The sequence below is a fragment of the Nicrophorus vespilloides genome, unplaced genomic scaffold, assembly GCF_001412225.1.
Source record: "Nicrophorus vespilloides isolate i.1.1-1 unplaced genomic scaffold, Nicve_v1.0, whole genome shotgun sequence".
In the NCBI taxonomy this organism is placed as follows: domain Eukaryota; kingdom Metazoa; phylum Arthropoda; class Insecta; order Coleoptera; family Silphidae; genus Nicrophorus; species Nicrophorus vespilloides.
Window position 1 is genome coordinate 2120 of NW_017098210.1, and position 9343 is coordinate 11462.

General features: G+C 42.5%; 1 protein-coding gene across 2 annotated transcripts; it reads left to right on the forward strand.

Annotated features, from left to right (window-relative positions):
* The first annotated feature begins 1090 nt into the window (after window positions 1-1090).
* LOC108561909 (sushi, von Willebrand factor type A, EGF and pentraxin domain-containing protein 1) lies at window positions 1091-8244 on the forward strand. Of its 2 annotated transcripts, XM_017920028.1 has the most exons (17): window positions 1091-1187; window positions 1704-1883; window positions 1982-2173; window positions 2250-2426; window positions 2849-3031; window positions 3226-3405; window positions 3549-3917; window positions 3971-4175; window positions 4269-4819; window positions 4883-5116; window positions 5205-5505; window positions 5592-5764; window positions 6206-6385; window positions 6443-6841; window positions 6917-7090; window positions 7561-7731; window positions 7809-8244. In XM_017920028.1, exons 1-17 carry the CDS (start codon window positions 1169-1171, stop codon window positions 8033-8035), a joined length of 3915 nt encoding a protein of 1304 aa, XP_017775517.1. In that variant the 5' UTR covers window positions 1091-1168; the 3' UTR covers window positions 8036-8244. The 2 variants fall into 2 exon arrangements, with proteins under 2 accessions (XP_017775517.1, XP_017775518.1); XM_017920029.1 differs by lacking the exons at window positions 7561-7731; window positions 7809-8244 and adding an exon at window positions 7159-7272.
* Window positions 8245-9343: the final 1099 nt, after the last annotated feature.

The following is a 9343-nucleotide window of genomic DNA, read 5'->3' on the forward strand; positions in this document are numbered from 1 at the left end:
AGCCTGAGCCACCTGAGACCTGTCCTCCGCACGCGACAACCATCTTCACCCTCTCTACCTAAACCCAACCCCACCTCACCCCTTCTTCCACTCAGCATCCAACATGCATAATTAATTTTATTCATTTACCGAAGCAGTGAATAATTTAAACGCGAATCAAATTCGAAACAGTTTTGCAAAATCACAACGGCATTTCACATTTCATGAAAAAAATAATAATTCCGGGATCCAGCGCGCTTCTTAATTGGAGTCACAACTGTTGGCTAAAAACTGGCCTGCTGTGTTTTATTGATTGGAATTCGCGACACGGTGCGGGCGGCAGCGGCGGCGGTGGCGGCGGCAGTTCACTGTGCCAGAAATCGAGTAGGGCCGCTTTTTGTGTCAAGTTCTTTGTTTCGTAAATTAATCGTTTCGCATTCAACGATTTTCTTTTCTTTTTTTTTGGTAATAACAAAAGATTAATTAAAACGAATCACGGAAATACAAACTCATGATTGTCCAAATTGACATATGTAAAGAAAACAAATGAAATTTCACTATTTCAAAACAAATAAACAAAGATACATTTTCACATGACTTTTTAAATGATTCATTTACATGTTACGACTTCATAAAAATAACCAGAATCTCAATCTAGATGACATTTAGAGCTAACATTACTTTTAAGTGGCGACAAATTAACTGTGAAATAAAAATAGAAATGTTCGTGTTTATGCAACAAATTCTATAAGTAAAATCAAGTTTTCTTTTGTAAAATTTTGTTAAGAAATACTGATGTTTTCATAAGCAATATTTTGAAGTAACCAAAATTTTCTTGTATTTTATTAGTACATTGTCGAAAGAGGTTCCAAAGATCAGCGTTGGTGACAACACCGACACCAGACGATGATGACGACGACGACTGGGACGACGATGAGGATTCAAGCGAGATCGACGACGACAGTAAAATTTACAAGAACCCCCGGAATTCACCGTCGACATTGTGTCCGAGGGACGAAGAACAGGCCACTCTTTTGGTAAATACAAACAAATAAACAAACAAACAAACAAACAACTTACGAACTGAAACTTATCGATTTTGCAGCGCCAAAAGTGTCTGAGGAAATGCTCCTCCGACGAAGACTGCAAAAGTAAAAAGAAAAAGTGTTTGTGCGACGGAGCCTGCGGAATGTCCTGCATAAAGCCAGGTAAATTCGCCCACTCCTTCGACGTTTTTCACTCCGGGAGTTTTCTGCGCATAATTATGGAAATTTTTTCAGTGTAATGAATAAATCTTGTATCCTATGATACATAATATAGATGCAAATGAACTGTAGCATCTTCAAAATGATTAATTTACGGAATTAATTGGGTTAACGTTAAATATTCATACAATTTCAATTGTAGTCTAGACTTACGTACAATAATAAATATCAATAAAGTTCACTTCATATTGAAAAAGAGACTTTAAAAATATTGTCTTTACAACATATTATGTCATGGTATAAATAACCTTGACTCGATTAGTTTGAACTTTACATACTTCTATGCTTTCTAGTACGCTTCATTCAACAATTTCCTTTCATTAGAGATCACTCACTTTGAGATCTAAATGTTTCTATTTTGCACAAATCGTGTAAACTTTTTCCTGATGCTAAAGTAAAAAAGTTCGAGTTCTTTCATTTCGGTCAGTTTGATGTTGTTGTTGTTTTTTTCTTTATTAGATAGAGAATGTGCGGATCCAGAGGAAATCCAATTCGGGTCAGTTTCGACGACGGGAAAACTGTTCGGGGCGAAGGCTATGTACTCATGTCAGCACGGTTATCACGTAGTCGGACTGCAGAGCAGGACGTGCCAGGCGGACGGTCAATGGGCGGGAAGTGCTCCAGCCTGCAAGCAGAACAGTAAATCATCTCTCATCTCATCCATTATTATTATGATTGCATTATGGTTGGTGGTTGGGGGGGAATCTCATCGCATTTATCTCTTCTGAATTTCACAGTTTACTGCCTGTCGCCGCCCACCATTGATCACGCCAGACACAAAGCCCTTGCAGAACAAACCACCTTCGATCTGGACACGCAGCTCCTCTACTACTGTCACACCGGCTACGTTACGAACGGATTCAACAAGGCCAAATGTTTGGCTTACGATGGACAGGCCTCCTGGTACGGCCCGGACATCTCTTGCGAACGTAACTATCCGTTTTGCATCCGATCTCTTCATACATTGATCATACATACACACACCATCTTTCTATCTATCTGTAGCAAGATCGTGCGGTCCACCCACAGACATCTCTCACGGTTGGCACGCTGGAGAGTGCTACACGTATGGCTGCAGGATCAACTACCACTGTCCGGATGGATTCGAACTTGTAGGTCGTAATGAGAGGTTCTGTCAGGCGGATGGCACTTGGTCACCTAAAGAACTTCCCACCTGCGTATGTAAGTTATAATTACCTTACTTTTCTCTACATCCATCCCTACATCTCCTTCAGAATTAGTGAAAAACTTTTTTGATTACAATTATTTTATTTCTAGGTATATGTCATATGTCTTGCGAAAAGGCATAGACAAAATACTCTAATTCAATGTACTTTCAATCGTATCTTTTACTGCAATTTACTGTATGTATATATATTGTTGTTGAAATAAAAAGATTCAATTCAAATTAAATATGCTTGTTTTCTCATTATTTACCGATAAATGATCTTTCTAACAATGTTTTATGTTTTATTTGGTAATTTTATTTGGCAGTAAATTTAAAATCAAACGACATGAATTCAAAATTCGATTCATCCTAAAGTTAATTAATATGGGATGTTTCATTTGGTAATGTTTTTTTCGTTTTTCTTTTTGTGTTGCAGTGGTAACCGCGGTTCAGTGCACACCCCCAGAGAACCCCCGTCACGGTAAGGCAATTTACACGTCATGCAGCTACAACTCGGTGGTCAGTTACGAGTGCAAATATGGTTATCATTTGCTGGGTGAAACGACGCGTCGCTGTGGAGCGGACAAGAAGTGGTCGGGTGCTCAACCAGTATGTAAAGGTAATGATGATGATGATAACATCGTCCGGTTTTTCTTTCGTCTTAATTTTCTCTCTCTCTCTCTCTCTCTCTCTCTCTCTTATCATTCTTCCGTAGTCGTTCCTTGTTGTATTGTTGTTGTTGTTGTTTCCTTTTCGGGTTTTTCTTTTTGTTGGTATAAAAGGCTTTTCTTTTCATTGCGTGCATGCGTTTAGAGATAAACTGCGGCCATCCAGGACGTCTGTGGAACGGATGGCTGGAGAACATTGAAGGGGGTACAGGCCTTGGCGCATCCATTATATTCAGGTGCCACGAGGGAATGAAGCTGCTGGGCCACTCGTCCACCGTCTGCCAAATCGACGGGAAGTGGAGGTATCAATTGCCGCAATGTCTGGGTCAGTAATTTCTCAAAGTAACTCTTCATTCCTTCCTTCCTTCCGCATGCCAAGCAGCTTCTGTTGTTAATACATACATCTCTATACGCATACGTACACATGAAAATTGTTTGATTTCCATCCGATCCGTGAATCTGCTTCAGCCCCGTGCGTCGTTCCGCAAGTGTCGCAGGGAAAAGTGACCTTAGTTTCGAAGAATGTATCGATGAACTCTACCGTCGTCCAGCACGGCGAATCTCTGACTGTCGAATGCGACGCGCAGTACGAGTTCTTCGGAAGTTACGCTCCGGTCACCTGCAACAACGGAACCTGGACGCAGATCCCGAAATGCCAGCCAGCCAGATGCAAACATCTACCGAAATCTCCGAAAAACGGAATGGTCATCGCTCCCAAGATGGAGCACGGCATGAGGGCGCGCTTCAAGTGCAAGGACGGATTCGTCCTTAAGGGGGGCGAATTCGTCGAGTGCTCTTACGGAAATTGGACCGGAGAAAATCCGTCTTGCCAGGAAGGTAAGTAACGTCGCGTTTCTTCAACGTATATAATAATCACAATTTTCCATAAGTCTACTGTCCGTTTCCCGGTTTCGTGGAAAACGGGAAAATCCTGTTGGTCGGAAACATGGGCCTGTACGATTACCGGCCGTACGTCAGGAAAGTTATCAACAATAAGCAGATCATGTACGACTGCGATAAGGGTTACATCCTTAACGAAGGACCACCGGGTGCGACGTGCATCGGTGGCAATTGGAGTCCGAAGCAATTACCAAAGTAAGACACATCCACTATCAATACGCATTACACATTATTATTTAATCATATTTTAAAAGTGTATTGTTATTATTATGAAATCGTTTGTGTCAGGTGTGTAATAGGGCAGCATCCGAGATTGCGGTGGAGTCGCCGCAGGAGATCGATAGTGACGGAAAAAATTCGTAGGGCTTATTTGCGTCACTCGAACCACACTAGCCAACCAGAATATAGACCGCCGACGTATTTAGAAGAACTCTTCCAGGTCACACTTGGGGAGCTGAAAGAGAGAAACGAGATTTACAATCGGTTGAAGCGAGCTCTGAAGGGCACCTCCAGCACTCGAACGGTAAGTCTGAGCAGGAAAGGGAGCGGATCCTCGTTGAACGCGCGTAGAAATCACAAGAAGCAAGATTGGGACGACGATGACTATCAGAAGAAGAAAATGGATAGCAAAAAGGGCGCTCCTTGCGATCCATTAAGCAGCGAGCCGTACGTGAACATCGAGATCATCAAACACGGAAAGGATCCGAACGTCTCTTTCAGCTCTGGGACGGTGGTGAAAATGGCCTGCGGCAAAGGATACGGACTGAACTTGTCCGAGAATAAAACGGCTAGATGCGTGAGGGGAAAGTGGAAACCGCAGCAGCCGGTCTGCTCAATTCGTAAGGTGAAAACTAAACGGTTTTTGCTCATTTGCTAATCCATACATCCGTCCGTTTCATTAGTGCCTTGCCACATTCCGGAAATACCGCACGGCCTCTTCCACTTGGCCAGGACCGAGATTATAGTCGGATCCACTCCGAAAGTCATCGCCGAGGAATTGAACGATACAGCTCCGATTACCAACGGGGATGTGGTCGAGTTTAGCTGCGAGAGAGGCTACAACGTGCAAGGCTCCAGCAATCTGAGGTGCTGGCACGGCGAGTGGACGGCAACGGCGTTGCCCGAATGCACAGCAGGTACTTCTGACCCTCCTTTCAATTCACATATAACAATTACATTTCTATTTTCCATGTTACTATGTATGGACTTGATGTGCACAAACAGCCCCTTGCCAGCTGCCGGAAATTGCGAACGGTCAATACTTGAACGGATACCGGGCGGGATTAACGATTTCGAATGGATCTGCGGTCACATTCCAGTGCGATAGCGAATACAGCAAATCCACTGCACAGCCCATCGAGTGCGTTTTGGGCCAACTGTTTCCGCGTAGTCCTGCATGTAGGGCAAACTCGTCGTTGCCAGGACCGGACTCTCCGCATTACATGGGCGGAACGGATATCATCAAGGGTGGAGACATCACCGAATTGGAGTACGGAAGCACCAAATCTTGTGGACCTCCTGCCAAGTAATAATCATCGTCGTCGTCGTCGACGTCCACAATTTGGGCAACGATTAATCGTCTTTTTTTCTGTCATTCTTATCTTCTTTTAGGGTTCAAGGGTCGCTCATTTACCGGAACGGCGAGCCCTTGGTGGAAGATGAAAGGAACTTTCCGCACAATACCGAAGTCACGTTCAATTGCATCGAGAGCATAATGGGCGAGAAGAACACTTGGCGAATCGTCTGCGAGGATGGCAGTTGGATCGGAAGGTCTTTGAATTGTGGTGAGTATATCATCATAATTCCAATAGCCTACATATAGTATAGTTGACATAGCATGATTGCGAAAAGTTTTAGAAACACTTTTGCTATTCATAACGTTTTTATTGCTCCATGTATTATAATTATCTGTGCAACTTTTCCGTGCGCAGAAAAGTAGCTCGTTTCCACGTATGGCCTTGAATATATGAAAGATCAATACAATTCCTTTCGTCGCGAATTTAATTTCATTTTATTATGCCGTAGTTTCAGTTTAAAATGAACATTTAAGATAACAATTCAATTCAAAATTTAATCTACTATGGAAGTCCTCTGAGCGTTGGATCCAATTACTTTTAACACGCAGTAATCGAGTTGGATCGAGGCAAACGCTCGCAAACTAAATTATTTTCAAATTTTTAATTGATTGATGATCAATAATACTACAGCAGATGTTGAAATTGCAGATTCCGATGATTTAGGCACGCCGCACATAAACAACAACAGTACATGCCTGTTTCGTAACCAGGAACCGAATGTAATTTCATTCTACAACGATCAGCAGATCCGGGAGGACATCGTCGAGTTTCCAGCTGGAGCCGTTCTGGTCAGCCGTTGCGTTGACATCGGAAAATACTCGATGATAGGTGAAACTGCGAATCTCGATCTGCAAAGATTGATCATTGATCATTTTAATGATGTAGGACCAAATACAAGAAGATGCATGGGCGGCGAATGGGACGGTCAGAAGCCGGCTTGCTTCGGATTGAATCAGGAAAACGATTATTCGATGGAGAAGCCGCCTACGATCCTTTTCAGGCATCAGCTCGGTCCGATCGCTCAGTCGAACGATGGGAAGCTGATAGTGTACCCGGGAACGATTCTGCATATGGAGTGCTTGTGGATTAGGCGATTCGGCGTTCCCAAATGGACGGTGAGCCACGATTACAGAAAATATCCGGAGGGATGGACGGAGGATCCAGGAAGAGATCCGCAACTGGAATATCGTCTATCGATTTATCACGCCTCCAAGGATGATTCTGGTACTTTTACCTGTGTAACACCAGCCAGGCACACGCATGCAGTGGAAATTATTGTCAAAGGTATATTATTATCTGCAAAATAAAAGGATAAGATTCAATTAATTATAATAATGATATTGTTATGTTATGTTGCAGCAATCCATTGTCCGGTCGTACCTCAACGTCGAGGTCTTTCCGTCAACACCCAGAGTACGAAGATGAACACGAAACTGAACTTTGGCTGCATAAATGGGAACGCGCTCATCGGTGCGCAGGAGGTGGTTTGTCTACCGTCCGGTAACTGGAGCGCCCCGTTTCCGGTTTGCGAGAGTGAGTACAACAACGAGTTTTCCGCGCTTTCCCTGCTTTTTTTTTGTTGTTGTTCTGCAGCCAGGTAGTTTGTAGGTATCGAGTGCGGTGAGGTGGGCGTCGCATTGGCGAACCATTTGCGTGTGTCGGTGGTGTCCAGGGAGGTGGGAGGTCGTGCTGTATTCAGCTGCGCCTCCGGCTTCGGACTGCGGGGCTCCCACGAAACCGTCTGTCTCAGCAGTGGTGAATGGGCAACGCCGTTTCCCACATGCGTAGGTATGTTTTCCGATATCTCCGGAGGAACACAACTATCATCAAATTATGTCCTCCAACCAACCAACCACCCACCCAATCACTGCACTCACAATCAACATCTTTCAACATCAATTCAAACTACACATGCAGCAAACCCTAATAAAAGTTCCCAAACTCTGCTTCAAATATATAATCATAATCATTTACGTGTGCCCTTTTCAACGATGTTCTTGCAGAGGTTCAGTGCGATAGTCCGGGAGCGCCGGAGAATGGTTATATGCAGGGTAATGGACCGTTCAAAGCGGGAGACGTCGTCCAATTCAACTGTAATCCAGATTTTATGATGGAAGGTCAACCGATCATCGCGTGTCAGGATAACGGCCGTTGGTCCGGTCCATTGCCAAAATGTTAGTCAAACTGTAACAACAACAACAACAATAACATTTATTATATATTTCTTTCTGTCTTTCTTTCTTTCGTTCAGGCGTGCAAGCTTGTTCTTATCCAGGAACCACAATCAGCGGACGGATGTCAGCTGTGAAATTCTATTACAAGATTGGCGAGAACATAACGTTTACCTGCGACGAGGGGCACGATTTACGTGGCGCAGCGATGCTGAAATGCCTGAGGAATGGGAAATGGTCGAACGCGATACCGAATTGCATCATCGACGAAGCCACCACCACCACCGCAACCATCAAGAAGCGGTAAACTAATTGCTGCCCCAGTAATATAATTAATACATCCACGATATATACATTATACGGTGTGATTGAAACACACGCAAAACTATGTACGCTATATTAATATTTCACAACAATTTGTAAAAATTATAAAACGTTCTCTCGAAGTTGAATGCAAAGTTTAGAAATTGTACATGGAAATGCAAACAGTATTGTATAGTTTTATCGATCAAAATGTTTGTAAAGTAAATCACACTGTATATGTATGTACAGGAGGAGGAGGGAGTGAGTGAGTTTGTGTACATAGCGAAAGTCGTCCATTAGAATACACGGTTATAACGCACACGATGATGATATATACACGCACATAATAGGGGGATGTTGTAATCCGAACTGTATTGTATGTACTCTTAACTAAACTTAATTAATTTTTGATTGACTACGCAAACATATCTAAATGTTAATTTATCGAATAATTATTACTATGTACTGCAGAAACCGAGTCAGCAGAAATCTAAGTTTATTTAATTACGTTTTTTTTAGATATTTAAGGAAATATATAAATAAATATTTACAAATCAACTTTCATCTTAAATACTTATTACCATTTCCCCAATGCCATTTCCACTTATATCAATTTCTTCGATTCACAAATTATGTTGATTTGACCTGTTCGAAGGCATGTCAATTGAGTGATCAGCAATAAGTTTCTTTCTATCCCTTCGAAGAACTTAAATATAGTTAGTCGAATAGCACTTTCATGATTTCTTATTGAAACTATAATTCATCAATCTATATTATTGTTTATTAGACTTACTTTGATTTTGAACCTAATCAGCAGTTGGCACTTTGTAATGCGTCCGCATGGGTACACGCCAATTTTCCGCGGTGGGTGGGGGTGGTTCAGTCATGGTCAGTCATCCGGTCAACAGCGAGTCGGCGTGCCTTCTTCCCTTTTTGAATATTCAAACTTGTTGTGCAACTCTTCCAAATCCTCTGAACTTTCCTGTGATTAGCGAACACCATCATCCGAGATCACAATCCAATTGGATTTTGGCCAATTGACAGTGAGTAATCCGTGTTCTTAACAATTATCTACACTCGCGAAATTCACACTAGGATTTTATTGAGCTTTTCATTATCATTGATAATTAATATAATTACTTGCGTTGTGTTGATTCACTAATGACTACGCGTCCAAAATGGCGACGGTGGAGAGGGGTTGCTTGCGTTTTTATCCTATTTGACATATTTAGCGAAGATAGCAACAATGCATTTTTGTTGCAAAAAAAAAAAAAAACGACGTGCCTGGAAGCGGGTGGTACTATTGTGGCGT